Source organism: Anguilla rostrata, chromosome 9 (assembly GCF_018555375.3).
Source record: "Anguilla rostrata isolate EN2019 chromosome 9, ASM1855537v3, whole genome shotgun sequence".
Classification (NCBI taxonomy): Eukaryota; Metazoa; Chordata; class Actinopteri; order Anguilliformes; family Anguillidae; genus Anguilla; species Anguilla rostrata.
The window spans coordinates 43061898-43088850 of record NC_057941.1 but is presented as its reverse complement, the minus strand read 5'-3'; the positions used below and the strand labels follow the sequence as shown (position 1 = coordinate 43088850).

General features: G+C 51.4%; 1 protein-coding gene across 4 annotated transcripts in view; it reads left to right on the top strand.

Moving 5' to 3' along the window:
- Positions 1-26953, top strand: part of abr (ABR activator of RhoGEF and GTPase) — a 173125-nt gene that overhangs the window by 86415 nt on the left and 59757 nt on the right. For 2 of the 4 annotated variants that reach the window (XM_064352278.1, XM_064352280.1), the window contains exons 5-13: positions 3136-3243; positions 4577-4637; positions 11850-11902; positions 13261-13401; positions 15117-15238; positions 21616-21784; positions 24132-24254; positions 24461-24536; positions 25107-25211. In XM_064352278.1, coding sequence (XP_064208348.1) covers positions 3136-3243; positions 4577-4637; positions 11850-11902; positions 13261-13401; positions 15117-15238; positions 21616-21784; positions 24132-24254; positions 24461-24536; positions 25107-25211 — 958 coding nt within the window. Of the gene's footprint in view, positions 1-3135; positions 3244-4576; positions 4638-5200; positions 5309-11849; positions 11903-13260; positions 13402-15116; positions 15239-21615; positions 21785-24131; positions 24255-24460; positions 24537-25106; positions 25212-26953 lie in introns of those variants that run through there. The other 2 variants (XM_064352279.1, XM_064352282.1) reach the window with 2 other exon arrangements.

Sequence of the window (26953 nt, the reverse complement as noted above, 5' to 3'; positions counted from 1 at the left end):
AGGAAAAAAAATATATACTGTGATACATATTGTCTAAAATTCAAAATATATTGTGATATACATTTTAGGCCATATCGCTCAGCCCCACTCCAACCCTATCAAATCACATCTCATTCAACAGCTGGAGATCTCATTGAGCTGCTGATTAGTTTAATCAGGTGTGCCAAATCAAGGTTGAACTGAAAGCCTACGGGACAGCAGATCTTCAGGAGCAGGGTTGGGCAGCCCTGCTTTTGGGTGCCAGAAAAACGTGATTAGAATGTTCTTAACTGAACATTCTAATGCTGATGTCACAATCACTGTTGGATTGCAGTGGAGCAATGGAGTTCTAGAACTCTGACCTAGAACTTTGAAAAAACTTGCGGTCTGCTCTTCGAAGGGTTAAATACTCCTGGCTCACAGTGTAGGGGAGATCTTCAGGCCAGTGCCGGTCAGGCAGTGAGGCCTGCTTCCCCTGAGAAAGCTGCGTTTGGGGTAAAGAGGAGAGGAGGCGAGCTCCACAGGCAGTCAAACTGCGCTGACTGACAGCGCCGCCGCCTCCTCCCGGGCCCCCCGCCCGCCGCGGCGACTGAAACATTTTGACACCGCTCGTCCCGAACGCGGAGCGCAGATGGCGGCGTAATTAGCGGCACGCTGGGCCTCCGCGCGGCCTCCCGCGGCTCCCCGATGGGCGGAGCTCGGGGGCGACTCAGCGAGGTCACGGGGAGGGGTAAACACAAAACGGCAATCGTAGCCTGAGCGTGCGAGTGCGCGGGGGGGGAGAACGAGAGTTCTGACTCCCCACCTCCCCCCCCCCCGCACCTCGCTATTACACGGCCCCGCCTCTTTGGGCTTGCTCAGACTCGCCCTGACACGCGCTCCAGGAGCGGGGCTCGTCTCCGTCCCTCGCTCGAACGCGTTTCCCCTCCGGACGCGGCGCCTGCCCTCTCCGGACGCGCGGCCGGCTGGGGGACGAGGAGCGTTGCTGGGCAACGGCTCGCGTCACGGGGCCTTTTCCAGTCCTGCGGGTTTCGCCCTCGTTTATCCGGGAGCGGAGGATGCTGGGAAGCGTAATTAGCCTGAGTGATGGGGGGACGGAGCAGGCCGCTGTCATGTCGGCTGCTGCGCGGGGAGAAATCAGACGGGACGTTAATGCAGTGACGTATGATTAATATAATCAGATTTGATGCTCTAAAATGCTGTTAGAGCTGTACGGGTGAGATCACATTTGGAAAGTCTGGAGCTGTTTGTGTTACAGTTGTAGAGAAACGCCAGTCAGCACAAATCGTATTAAGCTGCAGATTGCACAGCTCAGTTAACAGCAGTGCTCTGCTGGGCTGTTTGGTACCGCGTTTCTGCTTAAGACTGGCTGCCACACACAAACAGACAGCATGCTCCCCATTCAGAGCTTCCAGGGCCTGGGGACTATGTGGCACAGTCTGTATAACTGTAAAGCACTTAGAGCATCTGGAAGTGCTATATGAATGCAGTGTTTCATTCATTCATTCATTCATTCATTCATTCATTTATTCATAACAGCTGACTTTCCACCCATATGCATTCCTTGGCCCAAGTTCGATTCCCTGGCATAGCACTGTCTGGACTGTGTCCCATCTGTATCTGTAACCTTCTCTGCTTCCCCCATCTGAATAAATGTGTTCCGCAGCGCTCCCATTTTAAGAGCATTTGATGTGCTAATTAATGCACGCTAACTTGAAAAATAATTTTAGAAGCACGTCTGCTAATTGGGATGCATTAGTGTGCTCCACACGTGCGCCTTGGAAGAAATGCTAATGTAGAGCCCTGCTGTCTGCTCTGTTTAAAAAAAGAAAATCCGTTTTAGTTTAGTCCTGATGATCTGGTGCGTTTGGTTAGAACTCGAAACAGAATCTGTAACGAGGACAGATTCACGCTGTCCAGGTAGCTGGTGCTTCCTCTCCCACTCAATTATTGATTTTTCTCCAAAAAACTAAAGTAGGCTTTGTCCAGCCTCGGACGGGTTCCGCGGACTCTGAGAGGGGGGTCGCGGGCAGAAGTAGGTCAGGTCAGCTTCCCCGCTCGCCTGGTGCTCGTACTAACACGGGGGCTTCAGAGGGGTAATTAAAACACATCAGCGCCCGTCCCCCCGGCCGCTCCTGGGGAACCCCACTGATCTTACGAGGGAGGCTTTGAACCCCCCCACGCCGATCCGCCCATCACCCCGGGAGAGCTCCGCGGGAGTTCGCGGGCGAGCGGGCGTGTAGGCTGACTCTCGGCGGCCAATCAGAATCCTCGGCCAGCCGCTGTAATTAGTTGCCGTGCGCGCAGCGGCTCTGTTGCTGCTCGGAAGCACACGTATTCCTTACCCGGGCCCTGGCGTAGCTAACGGAGACAGGGAGGGGGGTGCGCTGCGGAGAACGTGCCTGTGGGTGAACAGAAGGGATTGTGGGAAATTTTCATTGGAGGGGGGGGGATGGGTATGGCAGAAAACCAATCGTTTCCCAGCTGTTTGAGATGGGTGCAGTGAGTTAAAGGCCTGCTATGTGACAGCTTGAGCAGTCTGTCCCAGCGCAAAAATGCGTTGCGATAAGCCCATCTGTAAATAGAACGATTTGAGCGTTCCGCTATCTGAAGGCATTTCTTACTTGTGCCGCACACACACGTCCCAAGGTCTGTGTGTCGGAATCACTCGGGAAGCCAGGGAATCTGAATTCCCCATCTGTTGGCTTTTCGATTGTCACATTTTTCTGTGTTCTTTTTTTTTGGCGCCAAGGCTTGTTCGGCTGAACCGATACATTACTCAACATCCCAAACTGCACCACAGAACACCGTAACATGAACGCTGCTTCACCATTACACAAACTGCATTGTACAGACACGCTAGATTCTGCAATCTGGTTCAGTTTTCTGCTCCTGAGAGAACCCCCCCCCTCCTCCCCCTCCATTATGAAATGTTTTCGAGGGCTGAATTCCAAATATTAAATAAATTAATTAGGCCCCCGCTGGGCGTGATTAATTTGTTCTCACCGAAACCCCTCAGAGGAAGGAAGGGAGATAATTATGGTCGCCGTTCTGCTGCCCCAAACTCCTCTCCCTGTCTCTTTTATTTTCTTGATGTGCGGCATTTTCATTTTTTTAAATGCCGTCTGCATGTTTTTTTTTTTTTTCCTCACACAGGCCAGTCAGCTCGGTGTTTACAAAGCATTCGTTGACAACTACAAAGTTGCCGTGGAGACCGCGGAGAAATGTAGCCAGGGGAACTCCCAGTTCCAGAAGATATCGGAGGTTAGTATTCGCTCTGCTTTATTCTTTGTGTCTAATAGTGTACACTGTAACCTGCCTAACGTTCCTGCTGTTGTGCCTGGGTTTTAAACTGATCCTGCTGTTCTAGCTGTACAAAAAATTAATTTAGACTTTTTTAGTCCATTATTGATGGAACTATGAATTCTGCTCTGTAAAATTCTTAAGGAGAATGTCATGGCATGAGCTGAAGCATGATTGGGTTATTCAGCAAGACAATGATTCAAAGCACAAAAGCAAGTCCACACCTGAAGGGCTGAAAAGAAACTAAATTAAAGCTTTGGAGTGGCCTTGAACTCTAAGGGAGCTGAACCCAACAGAGATGCTGTGGCAGGACCTGAAACAAGCCGTTCATGCTTGAAAGCCTACTAAATTGTCTGCAAGGAAGAGTGGGATAAAATTCTTCCACAGCATTGTGAAAAACTGATATCAATCTACACGTTCCTATTCGGCGTGTTGTAATGGGGTTTTATAATTACCGTCGTAGGTTGCCTGGATCAGCATGGGTTCATTTGTGACACCAAATCTTCCTTTGCCGAAATTGGGACTTGTGGCCATGGGGCTTTTAAAGTCCCCCCCCGTCTCAGAACATTTGTGCGCAGCCTGTTCATTTTTTTTTTTTTTTTTTTTAAGTGCCAGCCGGGGGGGGAGCCGTTGAGCGCCTTCCCAGAGTGCAGCTGTTCAGTTTGTCTTCATTAGCCCTCCGGCGGCGTCGTGCTCGTTAGCTCCCAGCACACGTACGCGCGGTAGCGCTCAGCGTTGAGTGGAAGTCGGGTAACGCCACTGAGGCTTAACGCCGCGGTCCGGCGCTCTGCGCGCTAGCTGTGTGCACGTTAGCTGTGCGTGCGCTAGCTGTGTGCACGTTAGCTGTGCGCGCGCTAGCTGTGTGCACGTTAGCTGTGCGCGCGCTAGCTCTCTGCGGCTGGAGTCATTTCCTATGGGTGCTGCTAGCAGTACGCAGAGGGTGACGCACGTCCCTTATAATGATCGATGTGTGTGTGTATGTATGACAGGCTTGATTTGAGAATGCCAAACTGATTACATTGGTTTTTAACCGTTTAATTACTAAATGTTTTTTTTTTTTTTCCTAATGGAGACAACCTGGAAGTGTCTTGGTTATGTCATGTAATTTCTGTGCTTTATTTGTTTTTTGGCGTACTGTTTGGCATAAGCAAGCCATTCATAAGCGTGCCAAGCATGCAGAAGCGCATGTTAGCGTGTGCCGTGTATTACCTCATTAATTACCGGAGTAAAACTGTGTGTGATTGACACGGCCTGCCACGCCTCTCACGCACGTGCGGCTTGTTCTTCCTCACAGAACCTCAAAGTCAAAGGGCCGAAGGACTCCAGAGACTGCACCTCGTCAGTCACCATGGAAGGTACGTCCCTGTCGCGTCTGTCAGACCTGGTTCAGTGCTGACCTCCCTGTGAGAGAGAGAGCGAGGGAGGAGGAGCCGGTGAGCGGTGTGAAGCTGAATGAAGGAGAGAGAAGTAGTGGGAAAGTGGCATGGAGCTGAATATAGAGAGAGAGAGAGAGAGAGAGGGTGCGCACCGTAGAGCGAGCAGCATAGAGCGCAAGGAGAGAGAGAGAGAGAGAGCGGCGAGCGCGTAGAGATGAAAGGGAGAGAGAGACACTGGGCGAGCAGCGTGCAGCTGAGAGAGAGAGAGACTGGGCGAGCGGCGTGCACCTGAGAGAGAGAGAGAGAGCGGGTGAGCGGCGTGCAGCTGAGAGAGAGAGAGAGAGCGGCCTGCAGCTGAGAGAGAGAGAGCGAGGAGCGAGCGAGCAGCGTGCAGCTGAGAGAGAGAGAGAGAGAGAGAGCGGGGAGCAGCCGGTTTGACGCCCTGGCCCTTTAAGAAGGCGCTGGCGCGGCGGCCCGGCCCCCTCGCTTGTGTATGCAGCGGCGTGCTGTGGGGCGGCGGTACAGACTGGCGCGCGCGCTGGCTGGCGATGGACGCTGGCGGGCTCGGGGAGATGGCACTGAGAGCACGGGGGGGGACGCCAGCATGGAAATCCTTCTCATCCTCCGGCTGTGCTGTAACTGCACCTACGGTAAAGCCCCCTGCCCTCCTGCACTCTCTCTCTCTCTCTCTCTCTGTCTGTGTCTCTCTCTCTCTCTCTCTCTGACTCTCTCTCTGTCTCTCTCTCTGTCTCTCTGTCTCTCTCTCTCTGTCTCTCTCTCTCTCCCTCTCTCTCTATCTCTCTCTCTCTCTATCTCTTTCTTCCTTTCACTCTCTCTCCCTCTCTCTCTCTCTCTCTCGCTCTCTCGCTCTCTCTCTCTCTCTCTCTCTCTCAGCTGCTGTCAGGCAGGACTCGTCTTCCTTGGCTTTGTAGGGTTTTTTTTAAAAATTTAAACCCCTGTCCGCAACGTGCTTGCTGTCCGGGCAGGTTTGCCGTTTCGCTGGAATTGTTTAGCGCTGTTTGGGCTCTCTCTGGTTCCGGCCGCCCCGTCCGTGGATTCGGCTCCCGGGTACGCGGACGAAGTCCCGGCACGTTCGCGTTTCCAGAGACGCTCGCTACTTTTACGCATTTCAAATGGCATGCGCTGTTTTCTGAGCGAGAGGGACGTTTCGCACGTGCCTTCCTGGGCGCTCGCCGGTCGGCTCGTCCGCACCGGTCGACTTGTCCGCACCGGGCTCTTTTGAAGTTCCTGCACTTCTGAGATCGATGCAGGATCGTGTCTCTCTCTGTCCGGCAGCTGCGTTCAGCCCGGGTCCTGGGTGTTAATAACGACAGCCTTATTTTCATCCTCACACTTCCAAGGCTGGGAAAACGGAATTTTGCTGGCTGGTGTTCCGCTTCCTGAGAGATCGTGCATAGTTCGTAATCCGTAGGTTAGCCGCGAGCTGGCTGATTTTTCCCAGAATGCCCGTGGGGACGAACGTGTCTTGTGTATCTGTGGCGTAGGGGACTTTGAGATTGCATGCACACCTGTGTGTCTGAATGGGTGACACATTTCATGTTGTTGCAGTGTGATTTTACAGAGGACCGACAGAGTGTGACTGAGAGGCTGTGTACTGTGTGTGTGTGTGTTAAAGAATGAGATTATAATTCAGTTGTTCGCTGTCAGATACGTGTGTTTGTGCATATGCCTGTGTGTGAGAGTATGTGTGTCTGTTCATATGTCTGTGTGTGTGAAAGAATGAGACTATAATTCAGTTGTTTGCATGTACAGGTACTTGTGGTGTGTGTGTGTGCATATGCTTGTGTGTGTGGATTTGTGTTTCTGTTCACATGTCTGTGTGTGTGTGTGTATGAAATAATGAGACTATAATTCAGTGGTTTGCATGTACAGGTACGTCAGGTATGTCTGTGCATATGCCTGTGTGTGTGTGTGTGTGTGTGTGTGTATGTGTGTTCATAACCAGTGTGGTGCTTTCTGCAGGAGTGTGTGTGTGTGTGTGTGTGTGTGTGTGTGTGTGTGTGTGTGTGTGTGTGTGTGTGTGTGTGTGTGTGTGTGTGTGTGTGTGTGTGTGTGTGTGTGTATACTAAGCCGGTCTGCAGTTCTGCATGCAGTGCCTGTTACACAGCGTTGGCCTAAGAGCCTCATTAACCAGCTCGTATCGACCCCATCAGTGTACTGGGGCTGGACCGCGGCCATGCTAATATCGACGTAGCGCAGCCAAGCCAGCTGAGTCTGTGTGAGGTTCCAGTCAGTGACCTAGCCGGGTCTGATTGGCTGGAACGATTGTCACATGCATGTTATTTCCGTAGCTTGGGTTTAAAAATGAATTTCCTGTCTCGCTGAAGGTGAGAGAATTAATTTAATTTTAGATCACGTAACATTTTCCGGCTTACTCTTTCTCCCCCCTTGACATTCAGTCTGACCACTTCGTTTTTCCCTTATTTTTTTTAATCCTTTTTGAATTCACCTTTCAGTCGATGTCTTTCAGTGGCTATAAAACACTCCACTGACTTAATACAGCAGCTATTCTGTAGTAATGAAAGAAGGTCTTTTGGTCCGATGCAACGAGACCAGTTTTCATAAAAGCGACAGTTATAATGATAATACTGCAATCTCGATTGTCTCATATTACAGTATATTTTCGATGAATCACTGTAGACTGCGATATGATCTCCCCCCCGTTTCATTTATAATAGCTATTACTTATCTTCTGATTGGGACCCATTTAACGCTAGTTGTAAATCAGGCCGAGCGAATTGCTTCCGAAGAGCGCTACGCCGATGCCTTCGATCGGGAGCGACGGCGCCGACGGAAAGAACGCCGCGCGACGCGACGCCTGTCTGCGTTTCGGACGGCGCGGTGCTGTCGCCTCCCCCCCCCGGAGCGCGGAGGACCCGTCCGCCGGTCCCACGCAGCCGGTGGCGGCGCGTCGGCCCGGACGAGACCGCGCTGTTTACTTCAGTGACTGAAGCTTACGACGCGGCTTTAATATTTAATATTCATACCCGCAAAGCAGTATGCATGCGGGCTACGCTTTGCTATGCTTAGCACTCAGATGTTAACTTTATCAGCATCCCTTTAAAGTGTCTTAGCAGGGAATCTTATATACTGTACTGTCGGTTGTGATTTGGAATTGTTTCCTTTTTTGCTTTCCTGTGATTTTTTCCCCTCCATATTTAACCCCTGTGGTTTTGGACGTTTAGTCTGTGAGTGACCCCGCCCGAGGGAAGCAGCCGCTGAAGTTTCACACACTTGTCAGTGCTCGCCCGCCGGCTAAGGGCTGTTTTACACCCGACAGGCCGCGCAGTGCTACAGGAGAGCTTGCGCAACGTAGCGCGTAGAGTTTGGGCGGAGCTACCCGAGGAATGGGGGCCGGCCTTCTCAGAAGCGGCTTCCCGAAAAGAGCCCGTTCCCGACCTTCCCCGTCCTGACCTTCCCCGCTCCCCTCTCATCCTGAGAAACGTCGCGTGCGATGGCGGCCGACCCGAAAGGCCATCGCCCGTCTCTCGCGCTCCCCCTGAGCGCACGGCTCGACGTTCAGCAGCGTTTGATTGCTTTTGCCTCGCGCCCGCCGTTTTATCGTCCTTTCCGGAGCGGGGGGGGGTGAAATGAAGCGAAACCCCCCCGGCGGGTCGCAAATCGCGCGACGGCGGCACCGCTAGCTCCTTACTCCACTTTTCCGGTCGAGCTCGGCGAGCCGCGACGGTAATTCGATCACCCCCGCGCGCCTAAACGTTTCCCGCTCGGTGATTTATATCGCTTCCAGCCCCCGCTCCGATCGCAGCTGACCGGTCAGGCTCAGCGGCGTCCGGACAGCCACTTCTATATTAACGATGAATGTCTTTAATTAACAATAAAGGTCGTTTTACGACCCTGGGTTGAGGCCGAAGGTGTTGTTTTCGCTTTAACGCGGATCGCCCGCAAACCCTTTCGTTTATTATGGGATTAAAAACCGTCGGGGGCTTCTCGACTGCAGCGCCGGTGTTCCGTCCGCCGTTTTTAAAAATGATGATGGTGACACAGAGAGGAGTCGCCGGAGGGAATCGGGGGGCCTGGTTTTTTACGGCGCGGATGCCGGATTTCATTTCCTCCGCGCCGTTCCCTTCGCGGGCGGGTACCCGCTCACCCGCCCGCCCCCCCTCGCGAAGCCGCTGCGGACGATTGGCTGCCCGCGGAGCCGCCGGCCTCCGCCGTTGGGTAAGCGGGTAACACAGAGCTGCTAAACGGCAGGTCCCCCAGCCTCCGCTTCAGAGTGAGGGGGGGGAGCTGAGCGTGTGGCGTGGAGGGATTGGAGGGGTGGAGGGGGGTGGGGGGGGGGCGGGCATTGATTTCAGGGGGGCGGTGCTGGTGGGGTACATCGATACCCAGATTACGGATGCCTTTCAAGCAATCCGGGTGTCCTTGGGAAAGCTTCCCCGTGAGGAACAATCGATTCTTTTGAAGAATCGGCGTCACTTTTTATTTTTTTTGTGGCTGCTTTTGAACCTAAGCCTGGCTCTAGTGGGGGGGGTTATGGGTAATTAGCGAAGGCGTTTCTCCCCCGTATGGCTCTTCCTACGGGAGTTTGAGACGGCGAGTCGACCAGCCAGACGGCGGAGTTTGGCTCGCGGGCGGGTCGCCCCCTGCAGGCAGGGAGGGGCGGAGCCCGAACGGTGCTTGCGTGACCGCAGAGAGGAAAGAGAAAAGGGGAAGCGCTGGAGACCAGAGAGGCGTGGAGGAGTGAGAGGCGGGCGGGGTTCACTGTTAACCTCAAGTTCCGCTTGCAAACCGCTGCTGCTCACCGCGGCGACGGTTCCCACGGCAGCAGGCGGCAGCAGGTGCGCGGCTGTTGTTGGTAGCAGGGAGGCGCGAGGGGCACGTTTTGAGGGGAGGGGGGTGAGGCTTACCCCCTGCCTCCTGTCCTCCTCCCTCCCCCCCCCCCCCTTCAGCTCTGGGAGACGGGCGGCGCTCAGTACCTCAGTCACGACTCGCGGCTCAGCCCGAGCGGTGGCGGCGGCGGCGCATTGAGCCGCTATCGGCTACCTGCAGACGGCCGATAGGAGCTCCGTGAGCTGAGAGGGAATGAGCTGCTTATGGAAAGCGCCGGAGTCTGGACCGCAGCAGAGGCTCGCTGCCCGCAGAGCAGGGTATTTACCCCTGGGCAGGGTCAGTGCCCGCAGAGCAGGGTATTTACCCCTGGGCAGGGTCAGTGCCCGCAGAGCAGGGTATTTACCCCTGGGCAGGGTCAGTGCCCGCAGAGCAGGGTATTTACCCCTGGGCAGGTTCAGTGCCCGCAGAGCAGGGTATTTACCCCTGGGCAGGTTCAGTGCCCGCAGAGCAGGGTATTTACCCCTGGGCAGGTTCAGTGCCCGCAGAGCAGGGTATTTACCCCTGGGCAGGTTCAGTGCCCGCAGAGCAGGGTATTTACCCCCGGGCTAATGGGGCCGTTGGTCTGTACGTGCTGGTCTGCACGCAGTTCTTCTCAAGGGTGCTTTGAGGGCTGTTCTGCAGAAGTTAGAATTCGCCTCCCTGGCATTCTGCGATGTGAGGCGACTGCGTTTCGTGTTGAATAAAGGATGGCGTACGATATTCCGGCCCCGTGGCGTTCCGAGGCTGGGGGGGGGCGGAAGGGGGGCACCAGAAACGGTCAGAGAGCGAGCGAACCGGAAACCAGAACAGCCTCCGCGTGAAATCTCGCCCAGGCAAACAGGGGAACGGCGTAGCGCAGGGAACCCCAGTTTGGCCTCCCGTTCGCGCGCCTCCCAAGGAAAAGAGAGACTCCCCACCTTTGATTCCTCCGTTCCCTCCCGGCATCAAATGCAGAACCTGCTATACGTCCCACACGGTTTCCGTTCTCCACGTACAGCTCACCTCCATCTGACTCCCACCCCGGTACAGCACAGCTCCATACGGCAGGCTTCAGCGTTACAGCCAGCCGCTCCTCACCCCGTGTAATGAATGCAGCTCTGTGCGGTGGGCTCCCACCAGCAGCCCGACGGAGCTGAATTCATCTGGGGATGGAGGCTGATGCGGCTGGCATTATTTATTGAACAGACGCATGAAAGCGTGTTGTCGTAGGGCTCGAATCGTTGGTTTTCTTCTCATTTTCCCGGCCATATATATTTTTTTTGCTACACTTTGATATGACTTGGAAAGCCCGTCTGAATAAAATCCCTGCGTATTTCTCTGCTTGTATGTCCTCAAGTCAAGAAAGTTAGTTTAAAGAGAAGAACTTGCATTAAAAGGACTGCAGTGATGGTGGGAGTTTGTTCTGTAGGTACATTTCTGCTTTTCCAGGACTGGTGGGTACTTCCCAAGCCTCTTGTTTTTGCTGTTTTATGACACCTCAGTGCTCCTCCTAAAATGGCGGGGGAGGTGGTAGTGGGTCCCCTGGCTCCCCCCCCCCTCCCCACGCCATGCCCCTCTCGCCCTGCAGTGCAGTTCCCTTTCACAGCCAGTCCTCCTGGGAAATGGGCCTGTCTGACTGCAGAGCTGTGATCAGACTGGTACATGAGCCCTGGAGAGAGAGGCACACACACACACACACACACACACACAGATACACACACACACACACACACACAGATACACACACACACAACACACAGATACACACACACACACACACACACACACACAGATACACACACACACACATTCACGCACCGCACACACTTAACCACACACACACACACACACACACTGTACACCACACACACAGACACACACAACCACACACCACACATACACACACACACTGCAAACCACACACACACACAGACACACTCACACACACCGCACACATTTAACCACACACACACACACTCACACACACACACACCGCACACATTTAACCACACACACACACACCGCACATGCACACACATTTTTGATGTATCTATTGATTCATATTATTTTTGATCAGTAGAAAAAAGAACCCTGTTTGTGCACCTTATGAAAAGTGCCTTGTCACCGGTAGCACTAACGATGACCCACATCGATGAGTGTGAGTTTGACCCCCTTGTGCCACGCCGTGTTGCCCCGTTGTGTTTCAGCGTCCGTTTCTCCCCCAGGACTCCCCCGGCTGCTCAGGCTGTCTACACGCTCTGGGTGTAGCGCTTATGTAGCGTTTCCTATGGCTGGTTTCCTAATTCTCTCTCCCTCTCTCTCTCTCTCTCTCTCTCTCTCTCTCTCTCTCTCTACCCGCAGCTTTGCTGTACAAGCCCATCGACCGTGTGACCCGAAGCACGCTGGTCCTCCACGTGAGTATCCCTCCCCCTTCCTCCCCCACCCCCCCCCAAAGCCCCTCATTTCTCAAGTGTGCTCTCATTCTGCAAAGACATGCTCAGCCCAGGGTCCCAAACCCATGCCCCCGGGCACAGTCCCAGGGGCCCGGTGAGTTTGAGCTCAGACTCAGGAAACCGCGTGAGGCGGGTTAGCGGTGCGGTCGCTCGCCTCCATTGATCACTGCAGCGCTGCGTAGCGGTGGAACCCAGCGCACCCCGCGCCGCTCCTCAGCATTACCCAGCGCCCCGTTAATCAGCCAGGACCGTTAATCACTCGCGTAACCGCGGCTGGTTTGGAGGGTGCACGCCGGGTGCCGATTTCAAGGTGAGAGGGGTTTTCGGGACCCCCTGCCTGAAGCTTTTCTCGAAGCCGCCTGCGTTTTTCGCGTCGCGTGCGCTGCTGTGCGCGCCCAACCGAAAACCGTTAATTTGTTTCGTTCGATGGCGGAGAATCACCGAGCGCTTGCTAAGTCTGAGGGCAAAGTACCAAGCGGACGCGTTCAGTCTGAATTATGGATGCACGGGACGTTGTCCAACCCAATTGTTTTCCTGGGTTTTAACTGTGTGAGGCCTCTTGCCCTTTAATGAGAGCGGCCCCTTAATCATTGAGCTGTGACCTTTTGCGGAGTGACAGTTTGATAATGCCACATCCCTTTGTAGGAAAAGGCGGAATTGAGCTGTCCGGCCAATAGGAACAGGCCCCGAACGAGCCAGGTGCATTGTGGGCGTTCCCGACCCGCGCTCGGTCGTCCTCCCGGTTTTCCCGGCTTCCGTTCAGTTTTCCCCGAAACGGTCCGGTAAGATCTCGACCGCGGAGGAAGTCGGATCGATCCTCTGTAAGCCGAGGACCGGTATCGATAACACGGCCGTCGTGATTAATAGGGCCCTGGACGTACAGCTCTCCCGTCAGGCCGGGGCGCATTTCATTAGCGCGTTTGCATGGGGGGGGGGGGGGGGGGGGCGAGGCCGAGCACAGGCTGGCTCTCTCTATGCAAACGCCGTCCCGTAGGCAAACCAGCAGGACGCGCTCTGTAAACACCCCGCATGCGCTCGGAGCGCGTTTGCGCTTGATGCCGCACGTTCGTGACTGATGCCTTATCGTTTGCCTGGCAGCACCTGCCAAATCTGTAGGCATGTCAGCCCCCCCCCCTCCTCACCACAGTTGATGCAAAACACAGTCTGCATTCAGATGCTAACGGATCTGAACCGTACTTCACCGTACAGCTGCTTTGCTTGAAGAACGACCGCGTCCCACCAGGCAGAAAGAGCTGATTGGGTGAGCTGCATTTTTCCCCGCCTTTTTACTGATTCATTTATTCCTATACGTCTTCCAGGACCTGCTAAAACACACTCCCAAGGACCACCCCGACTTTCCGCTGCTGCAGGACGCCTTGCGGATATCCCAGAACTTCCTGTCCAGCATCAACGAGGAGATCGACCCGCGCAGGACCGCCGTCACCACGCCCAAGGGAGAGGTACGCGGCGCGGGGTGTGGGGTGCAGGTTGTTGGGTGTGGGGTGTGGACACGTTCAGCCTGCTGGCTAAGCATACCCAAAAGTCGACAGCCATGCTACTACTGCACTCCTATAGTGCCAAACACCCCTCTACTCCACTCTTATAGAGGAATATTCAGACAATCCAAGTGATGTAATTCGTCCAAAGGCACAGTGCTGCCATTCAGGTTGGAATAAAACAGGAACAACACCTCGATTTGAATGTGATTTTCATATTTAGGCTGGCCAGTGCATTCGGGCATGCATGCTGTATTCAATCTCGTCTTTTAGTTCAAAATTTGAGTTATTTCAAGCTTCAGCCTACAGTGCAACCGACAGGAGCTGCTGGGTTTAGCTTTAATTGGCTATGATTGGCTGTGCTCAGTAAGACTCCATTTGAAAGACCTGTTCTGTCAAAAAGAACCTTACTAAGCATGAAGTCTTCATGTCACATGGCTGAACAAAAGAACATTGCCGGGGTATTCATTGATCCCGGTTGGTTGCATCTCACAGATGATCCCACGCATGCATATGATCTGTTACCCATGCCATTTTGAAGCTTGTGTATCTGCATCCATGTCCTTTGGCTGTCAATGGCAAGGGCTGCCTCATGCTGATTGGGAAACTAGCCCTTTGAAGAGTAGACTCTTTGGAACGTTCTTTCAGAATTCCGAGTCAGTGTTCTAGAGCTCCATTGCTTTCAAGCTTTTCAAGCATTCAGCATTAGAATGTTCAGTGAAAAACATTCTAAACGCATATATTTGATCCTACGCCTTAAATGGTTAATGCTTGAATCTGGGCGGAGACAGAGGCACGGTGCGGAGTGAGGGGGAGGGGTCAGCCGTCAACAGAGGAAGCCAGTCGCCGTCCTCCATTTCCTGTCAGGCCAGCCGCATCATCGGCCACCTGGTCCCTCAGAGCCGTCCATCAGGGCGGCTCTTCTGTGTGCTTTATAGTGAAGGGGCTTTGATCAGGCACTCCAGCCTCTCTCAGCCAGGGGCTCTGGGGCCTGCCTTTGATTTAACCCCCCCCCCACTCCCCCCCACCCTCAGCCCCCCCCCCACCCCCCCAAACCCCTTCTTCTCTGCCGTTGCTGTCACTTTCTTCTTGTTCGATGTCCTCTTTAATCCAGCGTGCGCTTTCCCAGCCCACAGAGCCTCTGCACGCACTCAGCCTTCCTAAAAAGGAGGCCGTACCCCAAATCTGTAATCTAGCTTTGATGCCCCCCCTGCACCAGAGTGTGGGGTCAGTTTCATTTCAATTCCAGAAATTTCCGGAAATCAACTGAGAGTACATTCATGGGGATTTTTTTTATATATTGAGGAACAGAATATATATCTTGTTTCCTAAATGGCTGGACTGTACTGAAATTGACCCCAATCCTGCCCAGTACTTGTCAGAAGAGAGGCTTTTGAAGCATTTTTTCATTTTAATTTCATGAGAGTAGACACCACACCATCTAGACACTGTGACTAATTTTGACACGGTTGTGCTGTGCTTAGTGTATTATAGGGGGTATTACGTTGTTCTTTCATTGCCAACCCCTTCCTGTTGGATACGATTGGTACTTGTTCCTGTACATCTGACGCATGGACAGGGTTTGATTTGGTTGAAAACGGACCCAGTTTCTGCAGAAGCGAAAACGGTGCCCTCTGCTGAACGGGGACCGGATGTGATGTCACGTCTCTTCCCGACAGGCTCGCCAGCTGGTGAAGGATGGCTTCCTGGTGGAGGTGTCCGAGGGCTCGAGGAAGCTCCGCCACGTCTTCCTCTTCACCGACCTCCTCCTCTGCGCCAAGATGAAGAAGACCGCCGTGGGGTAGGTGAACCTTCCGAAACCCCCCTCCCTTCAGGCCCTGGTTCCTACGCATTTAATTCATCCCGCTACACCGCAGCTGCAGGACAGCTAATCAGATCCAGAGGAACGCTTTAATTAGTGTAACGCTGCAGTGCGTCATACTGTATGTGTGTAACAACCTCCAGGGTACTCAGATGAGCATGTATGAATTATACATGCACTTTTTCCTGGGGAAACGTGGTCTCGGCTGTGGAGAAACGGTGTGAAATTCCCGGTGTCTGCTCTCACCGAGGACGGGACCCTGTGCTTTTTTAGCTTCGCGTGCTGTAAAGCCGGGCTCGGAAGCCCGAAATCCCTCTCAGAAGCACCTAGACAATGGTGCCACTGCAGTGGCTGTCACATGACAGTGAAAATCACATTCGCAAAAATGTCAGCGATGGCTAAAGTCACCAGGGGCGAGGTTTGTAAGCTCATTCGCTGTCACGCGCAGGGGACGCTATCCGACAGGCTAATATCCATAATATTCAAACACAGGTCTTCCACGCACAGAAGAGAGGGAACGGCATTGCATTCTCTGTGAAGCCTGCGTGTGTGCTTCGCCTGTGAAACGCAGGGGCCGGGGATCGGGGGGCTTTTTCACAGTAACGGGACCTGTGAATGAGGGAGAGGCGCTGGCTGGGGAAATTTACGACGGGGCCGCGCCTGTCCTTCTCCCGGGCGACAGTGATGTCACCGATGCCTCCTTGAGACTTATCTGAAGAAGCAGGAGGCAGGGCCTTCGCATTGAACAAAGCCGGCTGTGTGAATAGAATTTCCATCAGTCTTCCACCGCCCCCCCCTCCTTTGCAACCGAAATGACTTTTTATTTTCTCCTCAAATTCTCTTATAATGTGACAGTTTGATGTGATGGAGTGCCCTAAATTTCTCTCTGCGACACCAGCCACTCCCCCCCGTTATGTGGATCACATTAATAACTCACACTTCCTCCCACAGCCAGATTAACCATTTGAAGAGTCGGTTTTTTGGAATGTTTTTTTTTTCAGAATTCTGAAGTCAGTGTTCTAGAATGCTGACTCATTGCTATCAGTGGCCAGTAGTGATTGTGACATCAGCGTTAGAATGTTCAGTTAAGAACATTCTAATCGCGTATTCGTGATCTTGCACCTTTAAGGGTTGAACGGTCGGCCGCGAGCGCTGATTTTTATCGCACGTTGCGGTTCACCGCGCTACGGTTTCCCCATTATCGGGGAGTGAATCAGTAAGCCCCCCCCCCCCCCCCCCCACTGCATCTGTTCTCTTGGGCTTGATTGTTTTCTTAGGGTAAGAAAAAAAAAGAGAAAAGGATGAGGCTCATTTTGCTGCGCTGCCAGAGTGTGTTGTGCAGCGTTTCGCATTGATGAGAGCAATTAATTGCCGACGTTGACTCCAATCAACTTGTCCTCTCTCAAGCGAGCGCGCTTCCGATTTCCTGCGGAGATTGCAACGGAAGGCTGTTCGCTTTGCAGATTTTCTTTTTAACCGTAAATTGAAGTGGTGTAAAAAAAAAAAAAAGGTTTTTTTTATTTGCTTATGTAATGCATTGAGTTTGTAAGGTCATTGGGATAAACTAAAACTGTGTGAACAGTGGGGGGAAAGAACGTGCTTAAAATTCATCAATTAGTGTTAAGTGCAAGCAAACATTTGCTTAAACTCGTTAATCAGCATTAAGGATAAGCCATCACTTAATTAAATTAATGAATCAGTGTTCAGGAGGAACTGTGATGTAAGTGGTGCGAAGGGCTATTTTGTACATTTTTCTACCTTAAACTATCAGTGGGTGTTCTAGAACTCCATTGCTTTAAATTGCCATCAGCATTAGAACCTTCAGTTTAGAACATTCTAATCGCATATTTGTGACCTTTCACCCTAAAGGGTTAAAGAGCCTCCCATGTTCCTTGACTATGATGCTGATGAATATTCACCATGCACCGATAGTGGTGCTGCACAGATGTATTGGGAATCATGTGCATGCTTTGCATTGCAGGGGAACACAAACATTACTGAATCATGTACTGTAAGAGCTGTAAACCCACAACAAACCACCCCAATAACATCCTGGGTGCTGAGCACATTTTTCTCTAAAATTAAACCGCTCAAGACGCCACTTAGGGACACAGTTTGTTTTGCCATCTTCCCGTCACCGAAATCGTCGTATAAAATGGAATCCGAGCTGTGCTGTGACAGGGCGCAGATGAAGTGTTTCAATTCGAGAAAAATTCCCCTGGCGGCCCTCATCTGTCCCGCCATTCTTATACCGCTGTCCGTGAGATCAGATGAGTCCACGTTTGAGCTATGGGAGGGAACACCAGGCGAAGGTTTTTTGCGCTACTTGCTTCCCAGTTTGTAAACCGGCGCGGCGAATCTTCAGACGGGAAGCTTCCGTTTGCCTCGCGCTGTCGGAGGAGCTCGGTGCATAAATCATCACGTTATTTTTCGTCCGCGGTACTTACCGCTTTATCTCCGCTGTCCCTGCCGCATTAACTCCGCTAGGGAAAAGGCGTAATTAAAATGCCGATTCCCGCCGATTCCAAACACAGCCGCATTAATACCATTAATGTATTAAAACCTTAATCCGATTCCGACGTGGTTTTTAATTATTACATTAAAAGGTGCGCTGTCAGTCATTGCGGATTGTGTTGTCCTGGGGTTGACGCTACGCTAGAAAGCCATCGTAATTTCTTCTCCTCAGTTCATTTAGTTGATGCAGACAACATGAATATATAAGCAATTATAATTTATCCGGATTACATTTATTATAACTTTATTGTAACAACAATAAACTTGGTTAATTACCATGGCTGTCAATAAAAAAATGTTTGCGACTCAGTAATTGTCAGCAATTGGTCGCGGTGGGCGTACGAGTCGGCAGTCGACTCCGGTTTCCTTCAAGATGGGCTGTAACCAAGACAACGGCCATTAAGCCAATCAGGAAGCCAGCCTTGCTTGTCGCGCGTGGAGATTCCCGACAGCGGCCGGCGTGAGATGAGACACAAATGAGCGTGTGCGATGGAGGCAGGACCGAGGCTCATTAAGCGGGACTGGAGTGGATGGGTAGACTTTAGTCGGGGGGAGCCGAGAGATCCTCTGTGGGAATACATTAAAGAACCTCTCCAGCGTTCTGAGAACCGAGCGCGGCCAATCACACGCGCCTTGCCTCCTCAAAGGAAATGCGTCTTATGAACCCGGTTCACACTGTTAATGACTTTGCTCACTGCATTGCAAGCAGCATATTAAGAGAATGCAAGTTGTTCTCCACGTTATGTTTCTTACAGACAACTTGAATCTAAAAAATGTAAATCTCTGGAATAACAAAGACTGCCTTTAGCACCAGTGCATTGCAGTTTGGTGATATGATCCGTGTGGTTTGTCTGCAGTTCATTAAAGGTAAACCCTCAACAAGTTTAGTCCAGTGTAACTGTAGCTGTGGAAGTTTAGGGTTTTTTTGTTTTTGTTTAATTCACCCTGGGGTTGATTGTGGTGACGCTGCAGCTGTGTTTAGTCCTAATGTTCGTCCTCATGGGTGGTCCGAGCGGGCGGGGCCCGTGCCGACTTCAGCCTGCGGATAAAAAGAAAGGAAGAGGGATCTGCCCGCCGCGGCCGAGCGCGAAATGGAGAGCGTGATGAACTGCCGCCGAAGAACGGCGGGAAAGCGAACGTACCGTCTGAGATTCGGGGGAACCGCCTCCTGCAACCGCAGCCCCCCAACCCCCCCCGCTCGCTTGGGGCACGAACCGTTAACGGAAAAGTGATCATGCCGCCACACGTTACCGAGTGCTATCCCGCCGCCGATTCGGGAGGCGAGAGCGGGACCTCGCCTGCGTCTGACCGGCGGTGTGGAGGTCGGGACGCCCCGGGAGAAGTTTCCCCCGCGCGGGCTGAGAGACGAGCCCGTCTGGGGCCGATCAGCGGGACGGGGACAAAATTAAATACTGAACCCCATTCGTATTCATAGAATGTTTTTCTCTCCAGCTGCCTCTAGATAATAAGGCCCCCACCCCCTCTCCCTCTCTCCCCCTCTCCCCCTCTCCTGCTCCCCGTCTCTCTCTGATCTCATCTGGTCTGGCAAATTTCTGTTTTATTTCCTCAAACAGGCAGTAAAGCCAGGCTATTATTATGCTTATACCCGAGCCTAATGAAAGCACATGGGGGGGGGGGGGGAGTTATCAAAGGTGATCATAAAAGCTGTATAATGAGAGTGATGGAATATGAAAGGCCTGTGGGGCGGTGTGGCAGGATTTGGCATTTTCCACTGGGAGCGTGTGTGTGTGTGTGTGTGTGCATGCGTGTGTGTGTGTGTGCGTGCGCGTGTGCGTGCGTGTGTGTGCACACACATGTGGGTACATGTCTGGAAATGTGACTACCCACCTATCCCCCATAACTTCCCTAACTCCACCCCAGCCCCAACCCCCCACCTACCTGAACATGGAAATGGCCTACTGTATATTCAGTAACTTTAAGTAAGTATATCGTATATGAAACCGCCCATAGAGCAGACTCCCAGTTTAAAGCAGAAAGAAAGGAAAGTGGTACCTCAGCCCTTCAGATGAATGACTTGAGTAGGGCTGGCCTGCATGTTTAATATCTGTTTACACAGTGAGAATTTACAGGCCTACAAATGATAGAGAGAGACCGGTCTATGACTGCCTCCTTCATGACAGTACCAGCGTCGTCAAGATAAATTCCAGATGCCAGCACTGTCACTGCTGGGCTGATGAGTCCTAATTAAAGCTTACAGTCGGTAAAGCACCTGTCTGGATGGTGGTGAATCTGCCTTTGTCAGAAATGCCGCTCGGAGTGAGTATCACTGCGAGCCATAAAAGGTATAAACGGCCTTTCAGTCGGAGGATGAGATCGGATGTCTTATAAAACGAAACACCTGGCACCTGCTTTCCAGTGAGGCTTGCTTTATGAAACTGGGGTTTTCCTTCTCAAAGCTTTGCTTGGCAAGGGGGCAAGGAGGATTTCCCCTTCCCCTGTGTTTTCCCACACCAGAATTTGTCGCTAAATCGATACTCGCAGTCCGTTTCGGGCACCATTTTCCCTTCCAAATCACTGTGGCAGGTTTCTGTTTCTTCTCTTGAAGAGTTGAAAGCGTTGCGTTTTATTTCTTTCTTGGGGGGGGGAAAGCCGCGAGCTGGCTGGGGGTGTTTCCCGCTAACACGATTCAGGGCCGAACTGAAAATGGCCTAGAATTGTAAAGGTTATTTATATTCTTGGCTAACGGTCCTTATTGTTGTGGGCCAGAGCGTACTGATTCTTCATTGTCTTAAGATATTACCTCCTCATCTCTCTTAACCCCTTGTGGGGAGGTCTGGACATTAATGCTGGATATTACCCTTCAATGTGGTCTGATCGCAGTGCAGGAGGAATTCCATCAGTGATTCTCGACCCCGTTCCTGGAGATCTCCCATCCTGTAGGTTGTCGTTTTAACCCTAATTTGGCACACCTGATTCTGCTAATTAGCAGCTCAGTGAGACCTTTAGCTGTTGAATGAGGTGCGCTTTGTTAGGGCTGGATCTCCAGGAACAGGGTGGGGAACCACTGCCATGCATCATTATAATGTGTACTAAACAGGCCGTTAATCTGAACCACATGACCCAGTATTTCTGAAAATGATAAATAGCAAAAATTTCTGAGATAAATAGCACTGCTTGTCTCCCCTTACCTTTTGGTGCACCTTCGCGTGGAGCCGTTACAGATACGCTCCCCAACGACAGTATTTTGCAGTGACGTTGTCATAGGATACTGCTGTAAATGCAATAATATATTTGAACTGGTGTATTCTGTCGTGTGATTGAATTGCTGCTGAGCCCAGAACTTTAAGGCTGAACTCATAGCCTAGATTGTGTTTGTTTGTAAATTGATGGGGGAAATTGCTTCGCGCAGCTGCTAGATTCCGATTGAGAGAACATCCTGATGGTTTTTCCTGATGGTCTTTTTATGCAACCTGATTCTGAGAAACCACCTCTAAAAAAAAAAAACACTGCAAATTATGCTTATTACGTGCAGATCTGGCATAAGCCTTGGGAACTTAAATATTTAATGATCTTGTTCATTTTCAGCGATGTGTGAGCAAGACTGTTTACCTAGTCTGTTAAGTCAATCCTGGCGGTGGTTTTTTGATCAGTGTGAACAGGCACACGTCCCCGGCACTGGCTGTGGGGGCCAGTTTTTGCCTCCAGCCTGTCTTGGGTACTGTTGACCTCTAGTGCAGTGAAAACTGTATGACATGTGGGCGTGGCCATGCCTGTCTGTCGCTGTCTTGACGAGAGGACTGACCTTCCTGTCAGGGCTCCTGTTTTTCCAGACCCCGCCCCCCCCTAACCGTCCCGGCCCCTCCCTGTCCCCGCCTCTCCAGGAAGCACCAGCAGTACGACTGCAAGTGGTACATCCCGCTGGCCGACCTGACCTTCCAGACGCTGGACGACTCGGACTCCTGCCCCCACGTCCAGACCATGCCCGAGCACGAGATCGAGGAGATGAAGACGAAGATCTCCGCCATCAAGAGCGAGATTCAGAAGGAGAAGGTGAGCCCCGCCCCCTGTTCCTGGGGACAGCCTACCCGTGACCCCCCCTGGCCACTTTGGCCCACCCCCTACCCCCCAGGCGCCGAGGGTTAAGGGCTCCCACTTATGTGTCCCATTGGTCAGTAGTGAAGCTCCGCCCCTGGGAGGGACCACAAAGGTGTGACACGCCCTTGGCCGTGCCTCCCCGGGGTCAGGGTCACTATAGGGCAGCACCAGTTCCAGTAAAAAAGCTCTGGAGGAAATGGCAGCGCCCACCGATTCCCAGCCAAAATCTGCCGTGCCGGGCCAGGGTCCAGGTCCCCACGCCCCGACCAACTACTTCCTGGGGGAACGCCCTGTCTGGCTCCCGCACTGCATGCTGGGATGCCTCTAGCCATGCTCCAGTTGGAAGGGTGTTTTTTTTTCCCCTTCCCCTGTGTTATGTATGACATGAGAAGCTCTGTTATTGGCTCTGGGCCTCTTGCCCCTCATGCTACTGCTGCTGCTGTTGTTGTCGGAAGCTTCCCTGTGGGAGTATCCCTGATCTAGAGCTGATATGGAGTGGAAATTGTATTTTTTGGGGGGGGGGCAAGGGGGGGTGACTCACGCTCCCGGAAAACAACGGAAGCTTCCACGCTGATTAAGGCTCGAGAGGGCGGTGCTCCGATAGCCATCTGCTCCAGAAGTGACCGTATAAACAGCGTCGTGATTGGCCGGTTGTGTTGTGGCGCCTGACAGGGCTAATCCCCGCCCCGCTGCCGGTTCTCCCCTCTCCGTGATTAAACTGCGCAGCTCCGACTTTTAAATTCAGATGAACACAAAGCCGCTGATGTCCTGGAGTGAACTCGCTTGGCTTCCCGATGACAGCCAGAACGAGGGTGGGGGAAGCATGCGTCCCTTATAACTGCCCCCCCCCCTTCCTCCCGTGCAATCTGTCTGGAAATGAGATTTCTAATTTTCTTAAACGATTCAGTCGTGATCATTAACTCTGGGGGGGGCCGGGGGTGGGGGGGGGCCCAGGCTGGCATTGTGAGGACCGCGGGAGCGTGACCCAATCAGAGGCGGAGAAGGCGGCGCTGATTAAAACGACAGTCGCCGCCTGCAGATATTACCGCTAAATGGCTTTCGGCCTCCCGCCAGCTCAGAACTCTTTTCTCGGGGACGTTTTCGAAACTTTCTCCTCTTCAGTTCGGCGCCGCTTACGCCTGAAGGAAACGGGCCGTGTGTTTAGAGGGCGGGGTGAAAATGTTCCTGTCATTAGCGGGGTTAGCAGCCGCGTCTGCAGCCCTCGCGACCCAAAATGGCCCCAGAGGACCGCCTCTGTGCGTAGCACAGTTCACTTTTAGCACAGCGCACGTTGCCGCTGGCGACAATTAGGAACGCACATTCGTTTTCTCTTCTTCGGACGTCTACGACTGTTATCTGAGAACGTAACGAGTTTACCTCATAATTGTCGTTTTTCTTCCTGTTCTTATTGAGGCTTGTTTTCTTTAGCCTTTGATAGAAAGTATAAGGTTAGTTTAATGGGCTTTTTTGTGTCAAATTCAACTTTACCAAAGAACTGACATCATTTTTGTTAGCATGTTTTATATTAGATTCACACCCGTGCTTAATGAACTATGCTGTTTAAAGGAGATGGGTGGTGTGCTCATTTATTCCCCTACCATTTAATACTGGTTTCCTTCAGACAAGATTTAAAGTGTAAAGATGAAATGGCAGTTTTGTTTTTAGAGGGTGTACAGCAGTAATTAATGAAGGAATTCTAGTTTTTTACATCTGCATTTTTGAACTCTGTTTATATATCAGTTTATAATGAACTGCATATATTTCCCTTGGTGTATGTCTATCAAGCACACTGCAAAAGTGCAAAATCTTGAAATGTGCACTCATTCAAAATTTGGTGGGTTCATAATTGGCAGATTTATCCATGCATGCTTAAAAAAAATCTAACACAGAATGTTGGCCAAGAATATACATTTCAGATGAAAATCTGAATCCTCTAGCCCTTCCAGAGTGTGTAGTATTGTGGTTATAAATGATAGTACTATGATAGTACTGTAGCACTGTGGGTTTTAAATGGTAGTACTGTAGCACTGGATTTAAATGGTACTAATGTAGCACTGTGGTTTTACGTGGTAGTACTGTAGCACTGGATTTAAATAGTAATATCGTGGTACTGTGGTTTTAAATGATAGTACTGTAGCACTGTGGTTTCACTGCGTTTAGCTGTTGCCTGATGAGCGCTGAACGAGCTGCTTCGTGTTTCTCACGACCTGTGGAAACACCGTTTACAAGCGACCGAACGTCAAATTCAGCATCTGTCTTTCTGTGTTCCTCTCTCTCTCTCTTGCGTTGTGCGTGCGCTCAGAAGGCTGTGAAGGGCCAAAGCCGAGCGCTGGACCGTCTGAGGAAGAAGATGAACGAGCAGGAGTCCTGCTTGCTGTTACACTCCCCCACCATCCCCTTCCGCATCCACAACAAGCACGGCAAGGTACGGACTGCGGTTACCTGCTTAAGGCCGCTATGAGGGAGCATCCCCTCCATCTTCTTGTTTTATTGATGTTTACCGCTCTGTCCACCAGAGGGAGCTGCTGTTCTTCCGAATTGAAGTTTCGGTGCGTTTGACTTTCCAGGAGTGTAAGCAAAGCTGGCCACAAGCCCTGTCTCTAAATGCTTCTCATCTTTTTTGTCCCCCAGAGCTATCAGTTCCTACTGTCCTCAGATTATGAGAGATCAGAATGGAGGGAAGCCATTCAGAAGCTTCAGAAGAAAGGTAGGGGTCTGCCCACCCACATCGCAGGGGCCTAACTGCCGAGGACCAACCTGTATTCCACAAACACACACACTCATACACACACACACACACACATATACACGTACACACGCGCATACACACTCACACACACATACACACACTCATATACACACACACACACACGTGCACACACGTGCACACACGCACGCACACGCACTCATACACACACACACACACACACACACACACATGTACACACACACACACACACTCATACAAATAAGATCTCAAAGCTCATGCTTTTGAAGGCCTTGCACAGATACATCTGACTCACTGCAGGTGCCTTGAAATCAAGTGCTTTCCCTGATATTTAATAGTGAGATAATTGTGTAATTTGAAATGTATCTGTAGTGGGCATTTGCATTGCTTACAGCATGTATTTATGCACTCAAATGAGCGAAAAGGAGCATTGCATTTTAGACATTATTTTTGGTGAAAGTAGCCTGTGTAAAGGGTGAACTTTAATTGGTGTTGTAATGAATTCCAGCCAGTGATGCCTTCATTTTTTGTTTGTGACTGTGCCCGCAGATCTCCAGGCCTGTGTGCTGAGCTCTGTGGAGCTCCAGGTGTTGACCGGCTCCTGCTTCAAGCTGAGAACTGTCCACAACATCCCCGTTACCAGTAACAAGGACGGTGAGTACCGGCACTTTCAGCTGCAGTGCCTCGAGAAACCACTAGGGGGAGGTAGCAACTAAGAGGCAAGCTGACTTTAGCCAAGCGAAAGGACGGAAGCAATATCATCTTGCGGTTGCTTTTATGTTTAAAGAACGATTGCAAAGCTTGTGCTATTCATATAATATTTATTGCTTTTATTTTGCCTTTGTTTAACGAAGGAGGGCAGCCGAGAACTCGGTTCCTCGTCGCAGTGACAGCCATTTGAAAGGAGGAAGGGAATGTTAGCGAGTGCGCAGCCAGCGAACTGTGGGGCGAGTGATTAAGTGGCCAGATGTGGGGGGCCAGTTTAGAAATTTGACACCGGGGTTAATACCACAGGGTTAGTGGTTAATACCCAAAGTATTCCGGTAAGTTCTCTAGGGTGTTTAATGACCGCAGTGAGTCCCTTGTTCACTGTAGCATCCAAAGAACGACATGTACTGCTGCACAGTTACCTGTCATTAAACTAGGGCATTGGGGTTCACCAGGTTCACTGCGGAAGGCGCCCCCTACTGGTTCACATACCACCCATTTTTAACCTCCTTTTTACCAGGCGTCCCATTCACATAGTAACCAAACCCACATTTGATGTTTGGTATGAAGCGCCATAGGGTGCTCTGGCTGTTTGACCTGTCCAAAATGAATAGCATTTCCCCCAGTTTTAATCAGTATATTAGCATTAAATAAGTGATCGATTTTCATCTGTTTTCTGGAGTTGCAGTCCTAACTCGTAACAAGCGACTTAAAAAAAATCTCTGGAACTGAAACACGAATCCTTACAAATGCGCCTTTTGTGCCTTTCCCAGCGAAACACTTTCACAACAATCTGGGCTGCAATCTGGTTCTAATATGCGGGGAACTTTGTGCCCACGTATTCTTTGCTCCTTTTCGGGGACCCAGAAGAGTTTTACTTTTTCTGCTGTTGCATTTGTGGCGTACTCGATATTTGATTGTTTTGATTTTTTGTGACATACGACCATCTGGCGCTCCACCACGCTCCTGCAGAACAAACAAGCCGATTTTTAAAAAAAAACAGGAAATTCCAGAGCAGCCACCGAATAGCCAGCGTTATAGGATAAGCCCCTACAGGTGTCCCTGCTCCGCGGAGATCTACGGAGACCTGCGTCTCAGCGTGCCTTGTTTAGTTCAGGAGGTTTATTAAACTATTTCCTATTTCCTCCCTTCTTATGACCAAAGGAGGGTTTTTAAATAAATGGCTGTTTCCCATCTTGCGTGCGGAGAAAGGAAGAGTGACAGACAGATCTCGCTGCCTTTTTCACGGTGACTCTTGTTACATCAAGGATTCAACTACATTCAGATGTTTGCTGGAAAGGTTGAGCTCGTTAGAACACGACCTTGTCTTTGTGGAGCAATCATACGGCTTTGTGACATCATCTTATCTGTGCAAATGCAGCTATTTCTGTTCTACATGCATGACATAGTTTGACCTGGATGGTTCCACAGCATCCAGGGCAAGGCGTTGTTTTAAGTTGCCTTTTGAATGGAAGTGGCTCCCCCTGGTGGCAGTTCGGCAAAAACATGCACATCAGCGGATTCTGAAGCCCTGATGTTGCTTCATGCTGACATGAGCTGGCGGCTACAGGTTTAAGTGTAAGAAGGTGCTTTAAGTGCCCGTTTTACTCCGCTTTGCTGATTTGTGCAACTTGCTTAACTGAATCTGAGAGCTTGTTCCTCTACCCAGTTTCTGCCCCATATTTCAC